The sequence below is a fragment of the Haliaeetus albicilla genome, chromosome 12 (genome assembly GCF_947461875.1).
Source record: "Haliaeetus albicilla chromosome 12, bHalAlb1.1, whole genome shotgun sequence".
NCBI classification, from domain to species: Eukaryota; Metazoa; Chordata; class Aves; order Accipitriformes; family Accipitridae; genus Haliaeetus; species Haliaeetus albicilla.
Genome location: NC_091494.1, coordinates 42042103 through 42058787, shown reverse-complemented (window position 1 = coordinate 42058787; position 16685 = coordinate 42042103). Strand labels below are relative to the sequence as shown.

Genomic DNA, 16685 nt, shown 5'->3' with positions numbered 1-16685 from the left:
CACTACTCCCCAGCTCAGCACGTCTCCTTTTAATGTAACCCCTCGGAAGGACAAAGACCCCTTCGGATGCCCTGCACCCAGGTGGCCCCATCGGTACCTGGCAGTGCTGGGTGGGTGGCTGTGTCCCCCGGGTGCTGAGCACCCACAGGGGTCCTTCCCCAAGCAGCCGCATGGCTCCGGCTGGGGTCACTGCTCAGCACGGCTGCGTCCCTCCCCGGGGACTTGGGTCCCTGCCTTGGGGTGGGTTTGGCATGGGGACACCTGGTCCCCTGCCCCTCGCCCCCAGCAGGGTTGGCACCGGGGGGCTGCAGGGGAACGGGGTGCCGCAGGCAGCCCTCAGCACGGGGGATGCCACACGGTGCTGGGGCTGGCGGGACGGGCGCTCAGCCCGCTGGCTTGGCACAGGATCCGGCCCCTCTCCGGCAAGGCACTTGGCTCAGTACCGGTGACTCCATCTGTCCTTGCCAGGGGCCCTGGCACTGTTCCTGGTGACGCAGCCGAGCAGCGGGTGCTGGCCCTTCCTGGAGGTGCTGGGGAGCTGGAGGGGGAGAGGCAGAGACGGGACCCCAGCACCTGGGGAAGGGGTGCTGGGCTGGGGCACAGGGTGGGGGCGATGGCCCCTGCACCCTGTTCCCTGCTGGGGGCTCACCTGGCAGCTGGCTGTGCGGGGGCTTTCTTGCAGGGATGGCTCTGGGGGGTCCCCGAGTTCTGGCTGCCAGCACCCCTACCAGCATGGCATGCTCAGAGCAGCTCTGCAGCGCTGGGGACGGCAGCAGGGAGCCCCTGGGGGTCGCTGGCTGCCGGAGAGAGGGTCCATGGGCACGGCGCTTTGGGGAGGAACTGTGACGTGAGTGGGGGACACACACCAAAGGGCGCTGACACCCCGATGGTGGGCAAAAGGATGCCAAGGGGAGCTGGTAGTGGCCTTCCCACCCTGCCCTTCTCCCCAGGGCATGGCATCGCCGCTGGCTCCGCTCTCCCACAGCCCCACCACCTCCCGGGTCAAGTCAGTGCCACCTCGCCAGGGGCACGGCCCCCCCCCACCCCGTGCCTGCACCTACCCCACAGCTGGTCACCTCGAAGGAGCGTGACCACCTGGATCTCCTTCTGCCATCCGGCGACTCCTCCATCCTCCCTGGCTCCCTGCTGCCCTTGCACACCCGCAGCCAGGTCCCCAAGGAGCGGGTGGCCGTCCCTGCCTGGCTGTCCTCGCTGCCAGTGTGCCGCAGCCGGGGACCACCCTGCTCCTCCATGGGCCCCGGTGGGTGCGGGTGGGTGCTCTCCGAGTTGTGGGACCGGCACCGGGCAGCCTTAGCCACGATGCTCTTGGTGCTGCTTGACATCTCCTGGCGCTCTGCGGCACAGCGGCACCCATCAGCAGGGCACAGCCACCCACCCAGCCCCGCCGGCTGCTCGGCTCACCCCTGCCTGCTGCCAGTGTCGCCTCTGAACTGGTCCCACTGCCCAGGGAGCAGTCGCGCCGGGTGCTCAGACTGGCCTGTGGTACGCGTTGCCGGAACACACGGCACCCGTAAGCATCCCCACCTTGGGGCTGCGGTGCTGCGGGCACAGCTGTGCTCACCGCCTGGGCCGCTGTGCCACAGCCGGGAGGTGGGGTGGGCACAACCGCCGTGCTCCCCAGCTGCTGCTCCTGCAGGGTCTTCCTGAACATGGGGGTCGGGGGGCTGCTGGAGAGGGGACACCCCTTACCCTCTACCAGGGCGGGAGCCCCCTGCCCATGGAGGGGGGTGGATGCCCAAACTTACCTGTCCCCTGTGGGGTGCAGGGGTGGGAGGGTGTCACGGCAAGGTCCCTGCCGCGGTGGTGTGGGGTGCTCACAGCTCTGTGCCTGCACGCTGTCCCGGTCCGAGTCTGGCCGGCTCTCCGCGCCGCTCGCCTGCGGGATCTTGGGCAGGGATGTGCCCTGGGTGGAGGACGGGGGGTCAGTGCCTTGTTTAAGGTGCAGCGGGGGGCTGGGGCCACCCTGCCCTACCTTGAGGGTGCTGGCATCCCTAGGGTCGCCCGTCAGCTCCTGCAGGTAGGTCTGGTACAGCTCCTCCAGCGACCGCGGCACCGACAGCCGGTGGTCTGCCAGCGAGAGGGCAGGGTGGAGGGCATCAACCGGCCCACATACCACGCCACGCCGGGCTCAGGTGGCAGCATCGTGAGTATGTCGCGACACCAGGGGGGACTTTGCATTGCGGCAGGTCCCATTGCAATAACCCGGTGACACTGCAGGACTCCCAGCGCGACAACACGCGTGAGACCCCCCCCTTGCCACAGCAGAAGTCACAGGAGGGACGCACCGGCGATGAGCTGCTGCTGCTGCTGGATGATGCGGGCGCAGAGGACCCGGTGCCGGTTGAAGCGTCGTGTGGCGGCAGCCGGCGGGTGCCGGAGGCCACCCTCGAGCAGGGTGTGGGACCGTGTCTCTGCCAAATCCAGCTCCAGCTGGTGCAGGTGGCACAGCAGGGCCAGCACCTCCTGCTGCTCCTCCGAGCTGCTCCGACACCGCAGGGCCTCCTCCAGCCGCTGCGCGTGCTGCTGGCTTTGCCGGAAACGCCACGCCAGCTCTGCCTGCGGGCACGCAGCGGGGTCACCGTCCCTGCCCACGGCCAGCATTCCCGCCACGGGATCAGCATCCCTGCCAGGGCCCCCTGCCCCTGACCCACATCCCAGTCCGTGAGTATCCATGTCCCCCTTGGGGCTGCTGGGGGACCCCTGTGCTGCTGGGCTGAGACTCATCAAACTCAGCTCCCTAGTGATGGGGTTTCAGCTGCTGCCGGTGGGGACAGGGCTCCCAAACCTTCCGCTGCTGGAGCCTGCCCTGCTCCTCCAGCAGAGCTGCGATGTTCTCGTGGGCAACAGCCACGTCGGGTGGCTCTGGCACGTCCAACCACTCATCCCCTGTGTCCGAGTCCCCCTCTCCGTCACCGGGACCGTCCGGCTCCCCCTGCCCCTCCTCGCTCCACTGCTGGCCTCGTAGCATCCTGCTGCGGGGAGGAAGACGTGGTCTCACCCCCCAGCCTGGCTCACTGGGGGACCCCATCCTGGGGCAGGGGGCTTCACACTCATGTACCGGGTGAGGGCGAGGAGCTGCTGGGCATGCAGCGCGGTGCCCTCCAGCCGGAGGAGGTGGTGGCGCAGGGCTGCCCACTCCCGGCTGGCACCGAGCATCTTCTCCTGCACACAGCCCAGCTCCGGGTGGGTACCACGTGGCCGAACCTGGGCTGGAGACACGAGGCATCAGCGTGGAGCCCTGGGGGGGCCGTGGGAGGGTGGGGGGCCGTGCTGTACCCTGGATGTAGGGGATGTCCTGGTGCTCGCCCTGCCCTGGCCGCCCTGGCTCGGCATCCCCCTGGCCCTTGAGGTGCTGGATCTCCCTGCGCAGGTCAGCCATGACGCTGTACGAGACGCTGACCAGGTTGTGCCTCACCTGGGATGGGGCCGGTGTGAATGTCCCATGGCCCCGGCACAGCCCGGCCCCAAACAGGGTCCCTGAGCAGGGCATGGCTGATGGAGAAGGTCCCCAAGTAGGATCCCTGAAGACGGTCCCCAAATAGGGTCCCAAGCGGGACAGAGCTGGTGGAGCAGGTCCCCAGGTATGTCTCTGAGTAGGATCCCCAAGCAAGGTCCCCAGGCAGAGAATGGCTGTCTCTCCATAGGATTCCCAAGCACATGGCCATGGAGCAGATCCTGAGCATCCCACAGCCGGCAGAGCAGTACCCTAAGCAGTTTCCCTACGCTGGGCACCCCTGGAGTGCCATAGGGGTGAACTCCTCATACCCTCCTTGTTGGGGAGCAGCGAGGCCAAGGCTGCTTGGGGAGGGGGCCAGGGGATGGCTGGGGTCCAGGGGAGGAGGGTGCCCGTGTTCCCGGCCCTACCGTGGTGCGGATGCTCTTGGCACGGTGGGCATAGGCAAGGGTGCTGCGGGACTCTTCGAAAGTGGTGCTGGCTGGGCTGATGTGGGCGATCATCACTGTGTGGCTGTTGCCCCCAAGCGAGTCCTGGCCACGGGGAGCAAGCATGGCTAAGAGGGACTGGGGTGGGGGGAGCCTGTGCCCCCTCCCCAGTTCGGACTATGCTGGGGGGAGCCAGGACCCCCGGCCGCACCTTGAGCAGGCGGGTCAGCTTGCTGTCACGGTAGTTGATGTACTTGGTGCTCGCCCGGTGGCTCAGGGCCTTGATGCAGTTGCCCAGGGCCAGCAGTGAGCGGTTGATGTGGGCTCCCTCCTTCATCCTCTGCCCGCGGTTCTGCGTCTGGGCAGGGAGGGGAAGGCAGAGGGAAAAACCTGGCAAAAGAGGGGACGGGGGGGCTTCCCGGCCCTGCAGCCCCCCAGGCGGGTGCCGTACCTGTGCCGCCCGCTCAGAGCCTGCCAGGTCAATCATAAAGAGGCGGCCGTGGCGCAGCCCCCTGCCCCGGTGCCGCCGGCGCACGGTGACCTGCAGCACCGCGTGGGAGCGTGACGAAGTGCGGTTGGCGGCCGTGGGCTCCTGCGTCCGCTGCCTGTTCCCTCGCGCCAGCAGCTGCATGACCTGGGGCAGGCGGGCAGCGCTGCGCAGGGGGGGACTTGCTGGATTCCCCCCCCCCCCCCCATGCCACATGAGCACCTGCTGGCTCACCTCGTCGGCGTTGATGGCGGAGACCTCGGTGATGCCGGCCACCTGGACGGTGCCGCCGGCGTCTTCCCGCAGCTGCAGGCAGCCCAGTGAGGGGTTCAGCAGGTCCCGGATCGTCTCGTTGTAGATCTGGGCAAGGAGAAGGAGCTGGGCGCATCCCTCTCCCAGCGTGGGGACCCGTGGGGACACAGCGTCCCACGCTGGGCACAAAGATATTTGGCTTGGGGCCATGTGCCACTCGCTGTCCCCTGCCATTCCCGGGGAGGGGGACTGTCCCCCCATGCCCCTGCCGTACCTCGAGGTAGGACATGGAGACCTCGTACTCCACGTCACCGCTGGTGTCCTTGATGGCCTGGAAGAGCTCGCCCAGGGCGCGGGCGCAGATGCCAGGCTCACCATCGGTGCCCAGCATGGTGTAGGTCTTCCCGCAGCCTGAGGCAGAGGAGGGGACTCGCTCAGGGCTGGGACCCCCCCATGGCCTCGGGGCTGGCCCGCTCCCCAAGCCCACATCCCTCACCGGTGGGGCCGTAGGCAAAGATGGTGGCGTTGAAGCCAGAGATGACAACCGCGACGAGGCTCTGGGTGGTGGCACGGTACACAGTCTCCTGCAGGAGGGTGAAAGGCTCTGGGGTGCATCCTGCTGCCCCCCACCTCCACCCGCTGCCCTGGGCACCCCAGCCTGCCTCCCCCAGCCCCGCATCCCCCCCTCCGTGCCCCAAGGGACCCACCTGGGTGGCTGTGGAGTCAAAGGCCACGTCGAAGACGTAGGATTTCTCCCTGGAGCGGCTCGCATGCAGGACATCGTTGGGGTCTTGCATGGGGTCTCGCAGCACCACGACCTGCCAGGGGACGCAAGCGGGGCTGGCCGGGGGGCATGCAATGGTCTGGGGCACCCACCAACCCACTGCTCCGGGGTCACCTCCAGCCTCCCATGGAGGCACAGCATACTCTGGGCATTGCACCTGCCTTTAATGGTGCTAATTAGCACCTGATTGGGCTCTGAGGTGTAACGAGGTGCTGGGACCCGCATGGGCTGGTGGCATTGCGAGCACAGATTCCCCAGGACATGCATGGACAGACGGACGCACCAGGAGCAGCTCTGTCCTGGATGGTGGGCGAAGAGCCCCGAGCATCCTGCCTGGGCATCGCCTGCGTGCCCCATGGGGGAATGGCTTGCTCGGAGATGCATCTTCCCCCATGCTCCTGGCTAGGTATCCCGCATCACCCACAGCAAAGACAGTGTGGTCAGAGCCAAGGAGGGGCACCCTGGCATGGGTGGGGGGCACCCTGGCATGGGTGGGAACACTGGGATGTGCTCCCCAGTGGATCTGAGCCCTTGTGGGACCCAGTGGGCATCTCTCCCCTGCTTTGCCGGGGCCGACATCCCCTCCGTGCCGGGATGCAAGAGGTGCCCCGGCTGGTGCCGGTGCCGTCGGGCGCAGGGCCCTTTGTGCTCCTGAATTGTCCCATTGTCCCCAGGCCTGGCCGGGGCTCAAAGCCAGCTCTGCGTGCGGTGCCAGGGGACCTGCTGGGCCGGCTGCCCCGCTGCACCCACCTGGGCACGACGGCACAAAGGCATCTCTGTGAGCGTGGTCCGACAAGGTGCCTGCTGCCCGGGCATCGCAAGGCGGCTGGGGATGCCAGCACCCCACAGAGACCCCGCGTGTCCCTGTCGCTGCGTGGAATGGCCCCTCGCAGGGTCCCCTGCTCCCAGCATCCTTGCCGGCTCCCATTCCAATGCAGATTTTGACCTTTCCCGTAAGGCAAGCTGCTCCCTTGCTGCTGCTGCCCTACTTCCAGCCCCCCTCTTTTGCGGCCCCCCCCTCCACCCAGGATTGGGGACAGAGACAGGCAGTACTGGGGTCTCACAGCACTGCAGGAAGGTGGGGATCCTGACCCAGACCCCCCCAGAGTTTCCCACCCTGCTGCTTTGTTATTGTAGGGTCTCCTGCAGGGGCTGTGAGACTGCAGGGTGCCCCCCCCAGCCTGTGCCCCCGGCTGGCACACGTGGGCATCGCACGCAGCGCTGGGTACTGCCGGGCACGTCCCAGGATTTACACCGCGCCGAGGGTCGCATCCTGCACCGGGATACCTGGCCCTGCTGACCCAACGGGATGGGCATGGGGCAAGCGGGGGGCAAAGCACCAGGGCCGGGTGGTGCCTGACAAACCCGTGGGTCCCCATCCCACCATACCTGCTCGTCCACACAGTGGGCGATGGGTCTGGCCCCCTCCGCCAGCTCGGCCGCGCTCATCGGACGGATGCGAAGAGCCACCTGCAAGACACTGGGATGAGCGTGGGGTGGCGGGGAAGGGGACGGGGACACGGGGACACAGACCTGCACGTGAGCCATCGCGGTGGGATCGGGCAGCCGAGGCTTCAGTGGTGCAGTGGCGATGCAGCCCCCAGGACCCCCCCCATGTCAGGCACTGCAATTAGAGGTTCATTTTCCTGGGACGAAAGCAAACACCGCTGGGACCGGCCTTAAAGGGGCAGCCGGGCAGCGTGCCCTCCTGCTGGCACTTGGCCCCTCGCTGACGTGGCTCGGGGATGGCTGAGCCCGCGACGGCACAGCGGGAGCGGGGGGCTGTTGCCGTGCCTCTGTGCACCCGAACTCCCCTGGGTCCCCCGACAACATCTCCCAAACCAGCCCTGCGGTGCCAAGGTGTTCCACGGTGTGACAAGACAGGCAAGCCACACCAGCCACCCTGTCCCACTCGTGTCCCCCCCCTCTCCTGCTGTGTCCCAGCCCTGTGGGGTGCAGCCATGGGGTGCCCTAGATCCAGGTGTCCCCACTGCCCCCCGGGGACAGCGTGCCACCGGCCAGGACTCACTGCCAGCTGATGGTCCTCGCTGGGGCACGGGGACCGAGGGGTTCCTGCGAGCAGAGGGTCCCCGTGCAGGGTGCATGGGGTGCACTGATCCCCACAGTGTCCCCTCGTTGCAGCCCTGTCCCTAATTACCCCCACTGCCTACGGGAGGGCTCAGCGGGGCACCTCCAGCCCAGCCTGGTTCTCCCCTCTTCCCTTCCTCAGGCACTGGGGGCTGAGCCCCTCTGCCCTCCCTGGGGGGGGGCTGTGGGCTTGGCCCCAGGAGTTCCCCCCACCCCGGCCTGGGCTGGGAGGCACTGCGGAGGCTGCATCTCCCCATCCCACTCGTCTGCCCCGATCCCCTGGAGCTGTTGAGCCGTACACAACACCGGCAGCGTGGCTGGCTCCTGTTGACGCAGCGGCTGGCACCGTGTGTGGCTCCAGCCACGCTCCGCGCCCTCTCCTGGCTTCGCCTGCATCCCCGTGGCACGGTCAGGATGCCATGAGCTGGATGGAAATGTGCCTGTCCTGCACGGGGCACAGCCCGTGCATGGCTCAGGGACATGCCTTTCCACCTCTCGTTCTTGGTACAATTAGGGCTGGCCCTTCACGAGGCACTTGGCCGAGCTGCAAGGCTGGTGCCCAGCTCCCTTCCCGCAGCTGGGGAAGAACCTGCCCCTTGAGCAGCACTTCCCAGCTCGGGCACTGGCTGTACTGGGACATGGCAGCGTTCAGCTGCGGGCTGGGGGACCACGAGCCCTGTCCCCCACTCAGTCCCACAGCCGCGGATGGAACTCCCTCTCCCGCTCTGTCCACGCTGCCAGGAGAGGACCTGCACCCAGCCGCTACGCCGTGCACCCACCCTGCAGACGCAGGATGGTTTCGACAGCTCCTGCCCACCCTCTAACCCCCTTGAGCAGAGCCTGGGGAAGGGTCCTGACAGGAAGGCTCACCCCCAGCCCCTGCACATGGGATGCCGTCCGTGCGATGGCCCCATCCCTCTGCCGACAGCTGTGCCATGGGGTGAGCACAGCCGGCGGCTCGTTAATAATTGACGGGTGGGTAGCAGGCAGGGTGGCTGCTAGGCAATACTGGCCAGGCTGTGTTTACCCAGTGCTGATAACCCTGGCCCAGGCACCACAGGCTACTCTCACGGGGATATCAGTGGGTTGGGGGCACAGGGCTTTGCTCAGCATCACTCTCCAGCTGGGAAGAGGCACGGTGCTGCACTGGCATCCCGCTGCTGCCAGCGGCTGCCCTGCTCTGCCCTGCTCCTCGGGCTGGGGACACACCAAGGAACACCCTGCTGCCACGGGCGCTCCACTGGGGTTGGCAGTGGGCTTTGATCCGTGGCTTGGTCCAAGGAGAGGAGATGAAGAGCGAGACGACGTGACTTTCCCACCCTCTGCTCAATCCTGCTGTGACAAAACAGGAAACGTGATGTGGAAAGCTCCTGTTTATTTACCCCAAAGAAAAAAAATCAGGAGGGCAAAGGGCCAGGCAGCATCTGTGTCCAACGCGAGGGCTTCTGTGTGACCCACCGGTCATGTTTTGGCTACGGCTCCTGCAGAGGGAGAAGGCGTGGGGTCAGGGAGCTGTGAGGGGTCCTCTGCTCACCACCCCATGGAGGCAGAGACCCCACGAGCTCTGCCCGGCTCAGGGACAGCAGCCTCATCTCCACATGACCCACGGAGCAGCAACCCCAGCAAGGAGGGGAAAAGAAACGCGAAGCTGGAGTGCACTGACCTTGGCAGCATCCTTCTCCTCCTCCTCCTCCTCTTCCTTGTCCTTGGGCAGCTGGCTTTCTTCCCCCTGCGCAGCCGCCACCACCGCCGCCTCCTCCTCTCCCGCGCGGTCTTTAACCTGAAAGGCAGAAGCTGATCCCAGTCCCCTGCCCCATGGCAGGGAGTCCCTGCTGCGGTTGCAGGTTCATCCCATCCCCGGTACCTTGCCACCCAGGTGTTGGGTCTCTGCCCGCGCCTGCCTCTGCAGCTCCACTTCAATGACCTCGAAGAACTCTTTGCGGGCACGGTCGAGCACCTCTTGGGGACTCTCCACTGGCCTCTCCTCCACTTCTGACCCCTGGCCCTCCGACCTGGCACGCTCCTTCAGCCGCATTTCCCGGTGCCGGGCCTCCAGGATCTTCTCCCGCTTCGTCTCCCGCTCAAACATCTAGGGCAAGGAAGCCGGGGAGGGGGGAGCTAAGGGGTGCAGGGTGAGCAGGGGACCCCATGGGACAGCCGTGCTCTGTACAGGGAGAGCGCAGGGCTTGCTGGCAGAGCTGTTGTGCCCGGGGCCAGTGACGTGCCAGCAGTGCCGAGGGCTTTGCTGTCACAGCAGCTCATGGCTGAAAGCTCACGTACAGCGGTGGCCAGCATCTTCTCGTTCCTCTGGAGGGTGCAGAGCCCGGAGGAGATTTCCAGCAGGGTGACTGTGCCGAGCTTCGAGCCGCAGCCAACAACGCATCCGTTGTCCTGCAGGCGCAGGCTGGAGAGGGGCTCGTCACAGACCTGGGGAGGGAGGATGGGGAGGCTGGTGGCACTTAGCCCTGCTGTGATGCCCCACGGGGGAATTCAGGCAGGATGAGCTGGCAGAGGCAAATCCACGCAGTTGCCAGTAACAGGAGCCTACGTGCAAATTTTTGGGCGCACTAGGCTCCAGGTACAGCTCAGGGCTGAGGGGACAGATGCTGCTCGATGGAGCTTATCCTGAGCTCCATGCAGACAGGATGGGACCCCATCCCCTGGCTCTGCCTGCTCCGTGCAGGGCAGGGTGGCAGATCTGCCAAGCACCCCGCTGCCGGTGCTGGCCGGGGGCAGCCCCTTGCTCCCCTTCCAGGGTAAGGGGCCCAGAGCCACTGGGCATCCAACCTTCAGGCTGAGGGAGGGGTCGTTCTGTTTGAAGAGGAAGTCCCAGACATCCAGGGTCCCATCGGATCTGGTGGTGAAGAAGACGGCCGGCCTCACAGTGCTCCAGCATCCATCCGTCAGGTAGGAGAGGTGGTACCTGCCAGCAGACCCGACACGGCGGGGATGGGCTCATGGCCTCCATCCCCCTGGGCCCACAGCTGCTGCCTGTGCAGCACCTTCAGCCAAGAGCCCAGGCCCTGGCCCCCTCCGTTCCAGTGCCCTTGGCCATGCTGGCACTGCTCTGCCTTGGTGACCGTCCCACCACCTGAGCCTGACCCGAGCAGACCAGACTCTACTAATCATTTGCCCTGAACATGCTCTTCCACAAAAAAGAAGATTTTTTTGCAGGGCAAACACACACCGACACCTACTTGGTCCACATAATTGATGATTCCTTGATCTCCTCTGACCATATCCGAGCAGTCCAGTCGCCAACCGTCAGGAAGATTTTGGGGTAGAAAGGGTTCCTGGCCAGCGCATAGACAGGTCCGTGGTGGCCACTGTAGGTGCTGGTGATTTTTTCAGGAGGTGTCTTAGCCTTGCGGTTGCAGGCGATGACGATGCCCTGCTCTGTGCCCACCATGAACTTGGTGGGCTGAGGGTGAGAGCAGGAGAGAGCAGCCATCAGCAAGTTGGAGACTCCATGGTGCAGGGGGCAGTGGGGCAGCAAAGGGTCTTGCTGCCTGACCATGGGGGAGCCTGCTGCAGCCACTGCCTGGGGAGGACAGAGCCCTGGGACCTGCCATGATTTGGGGGATTTAGAGATCGAAATGCCAGCAAGACCCTGTGTTTTGGGAGCACATCAACTCCTAATTCTTGAAGATGGGTGAGAACACGCTGCAAGCTGCAGCACAGTGCTTTGGGTCACTCTGGGCATCAGAGGCTTGTGCCGTGCCCCTGGAGCCCTGCCTGCAAGGGTGACCGGGCACTGCCCGCCTGGCTCGGTTCGGCTTGGCTCACCCTCCTGCCCAAGTGAGGATATGGGTTGTGTGCAGGCAGAGTCATCCTGACGGCAGGGCAGGGAGGCTCACCATGGTGGGCTCAAACTCCAGCGTGACGGCACCCAGAGCATTCTCCAGGAGCCCTTTCCGGGTGATGTCCAAGACCAGCATCTCGGTGGGCTCGGCCAGCTTGCGGATGTCCCACCACAGCACCTGCATGGGACAATAAGTGGGAGGGGGCTGCAGGAGCTGCTCCTGGCTCAGCTGCAGGTGCCGGGGAGCTGAGTGTCCTGGAGCCAGGCAGCTTCCCTGTGCCAGCCTGTGCTGCCAGCCTGGGGGTCTAGTTCCCATACTGCCATGGCTGGTGAGGGGCAGCGCAGAGAAGGGAAGCTCTTTTGGGGTGTCAGCGCCTGCCAGTGTGGCCCCTGTGTGAGTCCCTGGCACCTTGCCCTGCCCCTGCCCTTTACCTGCCCGTCGGTGGAGGCTGAGAAGCACTCGGTGCCCGTTTTGGACTGCAGCCAGATGGCTCCGTACACGGGGTCCCTGTGGCTGACCTCCACGGCAGACACCTCCACAGGCAGCCCCCCTTTCCTGGTGTCCCAGTAAGCTGGGAAGGAAAAGGAGCTGTCAAGATCTGCACCAGCTCCCTTGCCCAGCTCCTTTGCTTGTCGCTCGTTTTCCGAGGAGATGCTGCCCCACTGCCCAAGCCAGAATGGGGAGCAAACCTCACCAGGTGCTCCCCCCACACTTCCCAGCCCCAGAAGAACCACGCGCATGTGCTGCAGGCTGGGAGCCTGCTGCTGTGATCACTCGCAGGGATGCCCACTCTGAGTGGTAACGCAGCAATTTGCACCTTCTGCAAATGCCAAGCTAGATGGTGGCAATATACTAAATAGCTGCAGCATTTCTTCAGCAATCATCTCTCTCTGGCAGATGCACTACAATCCCCAGAGACAATAAATCCCCCCGGCTCCCCCCTGCTCTGCACAAGGGGTTACAGCAGGAGCAGACATGGTCTAAGCAGCCCCCAGTCCCCTGTCAACTCCAAACAGCGGCTCTTAGGCTCGATGCTGCTAAAAACCAGCCTGTGTGAGCTGACCCCGGCTGTGCTCCCCTCCTGCGTGCCCGCAGGGTGCTGGCTAACGAAGACAGGTCCCCTGCAGACAGCAGCAGCCGTCCTTCCCTATCTCTGCCTCTGACACGTGGCAGAGAGCAAGCCACAGCGCAGGACTGGCCATGGTTCACCAAAGGTTAGGCAGCTGGTCCGCGGTGGCACCGAGCCGCACACGCTCCCTCTTGCTTACTTCTAATTAGGCAATTGGATGTGACGGTGTGTGCTCCGCTGGGCCCATGCCACGCGCCTGGGGAGCACTGCGAAGGATGGGGTGAGATCCCTCCCCTCCATCACCTGCAGAGTGTGCAGTAACAGCCCCATAATGCATGCCCTGTCAGATCTGATTGCTGCTGCAAATGGCAAGGAAAACATCAAAATGAGTGCAATTAAGTCAAAGGGCTCACGTGGCCCAGTAAATAACAGAGCCATAAATGAAGCTGGCAAAGAGGGGCCCTCTTCCAAGCACTTGAAAAAACAGCACAAGAACAATGCAGTGCACGAAACGACGGCAACTCTCCTGGGCTTTTGCCATGCAAAGATACAGGGCCGCGGGTGAGGAGGAAGCACAGCACGCATGCTGCTCAGCCGTCTGATCCAACAATCCCTGCTGGGATCTCACTGCGGCTGCAGCCGCCTCGCTGCCCCAAGTGCCTGTGAAGGGCTTCCAGGCATGGTGTTCTCCCCTCCCTGGGTACCTGCTCTGGTGAGCACATGCCTGTCCTCCGCACGCAAAGCCCCAGGGCTTCAGGGCGTGCGCGGGATATTCCCAGTCGCAGCACGAATGACACTATGTCCTTTGTGAGTGTAGCAGTGCTGGAACCAGGCTCTTGCCGAATTAAAATGAAGCCAGGCTCTCGTTAGTACGGCCTTATGCCTAATCCATCATCCTTACCCATCTGCCCATTGTAGCATCCTCCCACCAGGACGTGCGAGTCTTTGGGGTTGTATTCCAGGCTCACAAGAGGGGATGACGGCCTGAGAACGAGCTCCGGCTTGTTGGGGTTTTCTGCCAAGAAGGGATGAGTAAAGAGCAAAGCGCAAAGGCAGTTCGGAGGGCGAGCACCCCTGCCTCTAAAGCAGCCAGCCTCCCGATACCGCACCCCATTGCTCCACACCTAGCTCCCTGCCACGCTGGTGCTTGCCCAGCCGTGCTGGATGAGGTGGCCACATCACCAGGATGCCTCACCTTAGCCAGGAAAGGGAGCTGACCTGTCCTTGCCTGCCAGCCTGGGGACAGACCCCTGGTACCCCAAGCCCTGGTACCCTGAACCCTCTTCTTTTTTTTCACTCCAAAATACAACAGGTCTGAGAGAGTCTTTGATAGAACAGGGCAATTCTCAGCCTGGGCTTGTGCTGCCTCTTTCTTCAAGCACAAGTGAACCATATAAAGACAAGAACCCCATAAGAGGAGTGTGGCTCAGCTGCCTGTTGTGGTCACAGGCACTCTAGCTCATGAAGTCATGTAGTGGGATTTTAGTAGTTATTTTCCACCTGTTGGCCAGCTTTCAGGTCCCATTTCTCCCCTTCTCTGTATTGATCTGTGGGCAAAGCAGAAACCAAACCCCTGTTCACCCCCTCTGGAGTGCTGTGTGGCTTCATTACACTCTTTGAAGCCACAAAGTGCTTCCGCAGCGGCAGCATTACTGACTGGTGAGTTTTCCCTTCCCCTTACCAAGGTCCCAGATGTATGAGTCAAAGCTCATGTTTTTCATGTTTTGCTGGAACTCCAGGCTGGAATAAGCCACTGCCAGTTTCTTGCATGTGTCAGGGTGCCAGGAGAGATGCGTGGCTGTCCTCTTGGTTACGTTTGGATCCCTTTTTGATAGCAGGACATCAAAGAAAGATGTTAGTTTGCTAACAGCTTTGTCACACCCTGGGATGAGTCTCCCAAAGGAAACTGTGGGAATCGCAATTAAAACAAGATGCAGCCCTTGAGCATCGAGTGCAGGAAATGGTTCTCTTGGGGGTTGGGTGGGGGGGGAGAAGAGTTGATGATTTAATGAAGTCTTTCCAGTTATATGTTTCTAAGAATCCAATTATGTTACTGGATCTGACTTCTAGAAATGACCTAACAGCCCCGACATTTGAAAATAATCTTTGAGGCAGGAAAAAAAAAAAAAAAATCCTGTCTAAAGCGCTGTTAGAAGATGCTCAGAGCTGCGTCTGTCCTTGCCCCATGGTACCTATCTCCAAAGTGCCTGGGCAGGGTGGAGGAACAGATGGAGTTATGGAGTAAGGAGGGGCTGCAGCAGGTCTCTCCATCCATAGACTGCTCCAGCGCTATCCTAAAGCCACTGGGTTTTCCACCTCCTTTGTCTCCAAAGGCAGTTGAATCTGCAGTAGCCTACTGTGGATTTGGAGAGCCTGGTGACCCCAGCTGGTTGTGCTACCTGATGACATTGATGGTTTTTGCGGAGGGGGGCTCGTCTTCCACCTCTACCATCTCCTCCTCTTCAAAGTACTCCTTGTAGATGTTGATGGCATTGTTCTGCTTGACACAGTGCTCCATCAGCTGCAGGGAAAGCACAGGCAGAGGCCGTGCCTCTGGGGAGCTGCCTAGGTGAGGGAACTGGCAGTGGGTGGGCGAGGGGGCTCTGGGAGCGTGAGGGGAGGAGGAGGGACGGGCAGAGCCTTACGGTGCCGAGGTGCGTGATGGTGTTGACGTAGTTTTCGTCTTTCTCCACTTTCTTCCTGAAGCGGATTGTTTGTTCCACCTCCTGTGGGTTGATGTCTTTGGGCCAGCCGCCCTCTACGTGGTTGACGCCGCGGGATTCCACCTCCACCCGCTCGGTGTTGACCTGGGGGTTGGCGCAGAGCGAGAATCTGAGCTGAAAAGGCCCCAAACGCCCCTTTTCCCCCTTTGTACGGTGCCGCCCTGCAGAGCGGCAGCCTGGGAGGCCCTCGACAGCTAGCGGGCAGCCCTCACCTCGTGCTCCGACATGTCGCTGGTGTGCTGGACGTAGCTGTCCACGGGGTTCCTCAGGATGAAGCTGCTGGCCATGCTGGGGTCGGGGGGGATGTCCACGTTCACCTCGGCCGGCCGGTCGGAGAAGCTGCAGGGCCGGCCGAACTCACTGCGTTTCCGTGTGTACACGTACATGATCTCCATGGCGGCTTCTTCAGCCCCCCGGCCCTGGGGGGGTCCTGCTGTGTGTGTGTGTGTGTGTGTGGGTGCCAAAAGGGATGAGGGGGACTCAGGGAGGGCCCACCGCGGCAGGGGACACCCCAGCCCCCCTCCCAGGGACCCAGGTGTCCGGGTGGGGACTGGCCTCTCCCAGCGCGGCCTTACTGGGAGCCACTGGTAGGGCCGCGTCTCCCGTTGCCTGGCAACGCTGGAGGGAGATCACGTGACGCCCGCCGCCATGTTGGGGAGGGCAAGGCGGGGGTTACAAGTGACGGCCGCCGCTTGCCGCCATGTTGGGAGGGCAACAGCTGGCTAATGAAGGGGGGGTGCAATTAGCACAGGGGGCAGTGGCTCTGCTGCCAGCTCCAGCCCCACGCCCCGACTGTGTGGGGTGGAAACCAGGCTGGGCCCCATCGCTGGGGGGGACACAGACGGACTGGGTGGGCCATGGCCTGCTCCCTCTAGCCCCAGCGAGGTGACCCCAGCCCCACAGCAGGCCCACCCTCTCTGCTCCCCCCCGACCCCAGCCCTCTGCCAGGAGGGAAAGCTGTGCCATTCCATTCCTGCAGGAGCAGGCCGGGATCCCGAGGGAGCCACGACATCCCTGCAGCTGGCATGAGTTGCCCCCCCTCCCCGGGGCTGCTGCACACAGCCATTGCTGCGGAGTCCTGGGGGGTCCAGCACCTCGCCCGGTGCCCGCCGGCAGCTGGCACCAGGAGACGGCACTGCTCCCCGCATACCCACGCTCACGCCGTGTCACCCAAACCGCGGGGTCCGGCTCGCTCTGATGGGAGATCGGGTGGGAAAGGAGCACGAGATGCAGCTCTCAATGCCCTTTCCCAGGGTGCAACCCACCCAAGACCCCTACGGTCGCCTTCCAGCCCCAGCACCATCCTCCATTCCCACCGAGGGCACGCGTCCACGCACGCTGCACCCCCAAAGCCCGCGCCCCCCTCCGCTCGCCAGCACTGACGCACCTGAAATGGCTCCAGTCGTCCCCCAGCTCCTGTCACAGCCAAAACCAGTCCAAGCCGCAGCCAGGGGATTTAAGCCCAATTAAAAACCGCTTTGACTGCAAAGAAATGCTGGGACCGGTGCTTGCAGCAAGGTGTTTGTGCTGGCCATGAAGATTCCCAGCCTGGCAGAGCTGGCGCTCCAGGATGGGC

General features: G+C 63.8%; 2 protein-coding genes across 3 annotated transcripts; both read right to left on the bottom strand.

Annotated features, from left to right (window-relative positions):
* Nucleotides 1–14: 14 nt before the first annotated feature.
* On the bottom strand, nt 15–7259 carry KIF19 (kinesin family member 19). Its single transcript, XM_069799395.1, is given in 19 exon segments — nt 15–467; nt 470–827; nt 1062–1354; nt 1423–1688; nt 1767–1924; nt 1994–2088; nt 2307–2577; nt 2807–2993; nt 3080–3230; nt 3298–3436; nt 3886–4008; nt 4115–4261; nt 4355–4537; nt 4625–4750; nt 4917–5053; nt 5139–5226; nt 5350–5460; nt 6816–6896; nt 6960–7259. Coding segments are annotated over 19 exon segments (3060 nt in total). The 5' UTR covers nt 6975–7259; the 3' UTR covers nt 15–336.
* A 1615-nt stretch (nt 7260–8874) lies between these two features.
* Nucleotides 8875–16638, bottom strand: DNAI2 (dynein axonemal intermediate chain 2). Of its 2 annotated transcripts, XM_069799391.1 has the most exons (14): nt 16497–16638; nt 15322–15469; nt 15032–15193; nt 14786–14907; nt 14068–14210; nt 13288–13401; nt 11749–11888; nt 11372–11494; nt 10712–10935; nt 10302–10437; nt 9795–9941; nt 9379–9603; nt 9178–9294; nt 8875–8995 (listed from the first exon to the last, which is right to left on the bottom strand). In XM_069799391.1, exons 2-14 carry the CDS (start codon nt 15394–15396, stop codon nt 8987–8989), a joined length of 1737 nt encoding a protein of 578 aa, XP_069655492.1. In that variant the 5' UTR covers nt 15397–15469; nt 16497–16638; the 3' UTR covers nt 8875–8986. The 2 variants fall into 2 exon arrangements, with proteins under 2 accessions (XP_069655492.1, XP_069655491.1); XM_069799390.1 differs by lacking the exon at nt 16497–16638 and having other exon boundaries at nt 15322–15809.
* Between the last annotated feature and the right edge of the window lie 47 nt (nt 16639–16685).

What these genes read in the sequence shown, in the direction of transcription:
- DNAI2 (XM_069799390.1), bottom strand. Translation starts at nt 15,504, where the DNA reads ATGGAGATCATGTACGTGTACACACGGAAACGCAGTGAGTTCGGCCGG. An exon ending in GCGACATGTCGGAGCACGAG is followed by an intron (nt 15,194 to 15,321) that starts GTGAGGGCTGCC and finishes GCCAACCCCCAG; the next exon opens with GTCAACACCGAGCGGGTGGA. An exon ending in TCATCAATTATGTGGACCAA is followed by an intron (nt 10,438 to 10,711) that starts GTAGGTGTCGGT and finishes GTCTGCTGGCAG; the next exon opens with GTACCACCTCTCCTACCTGA.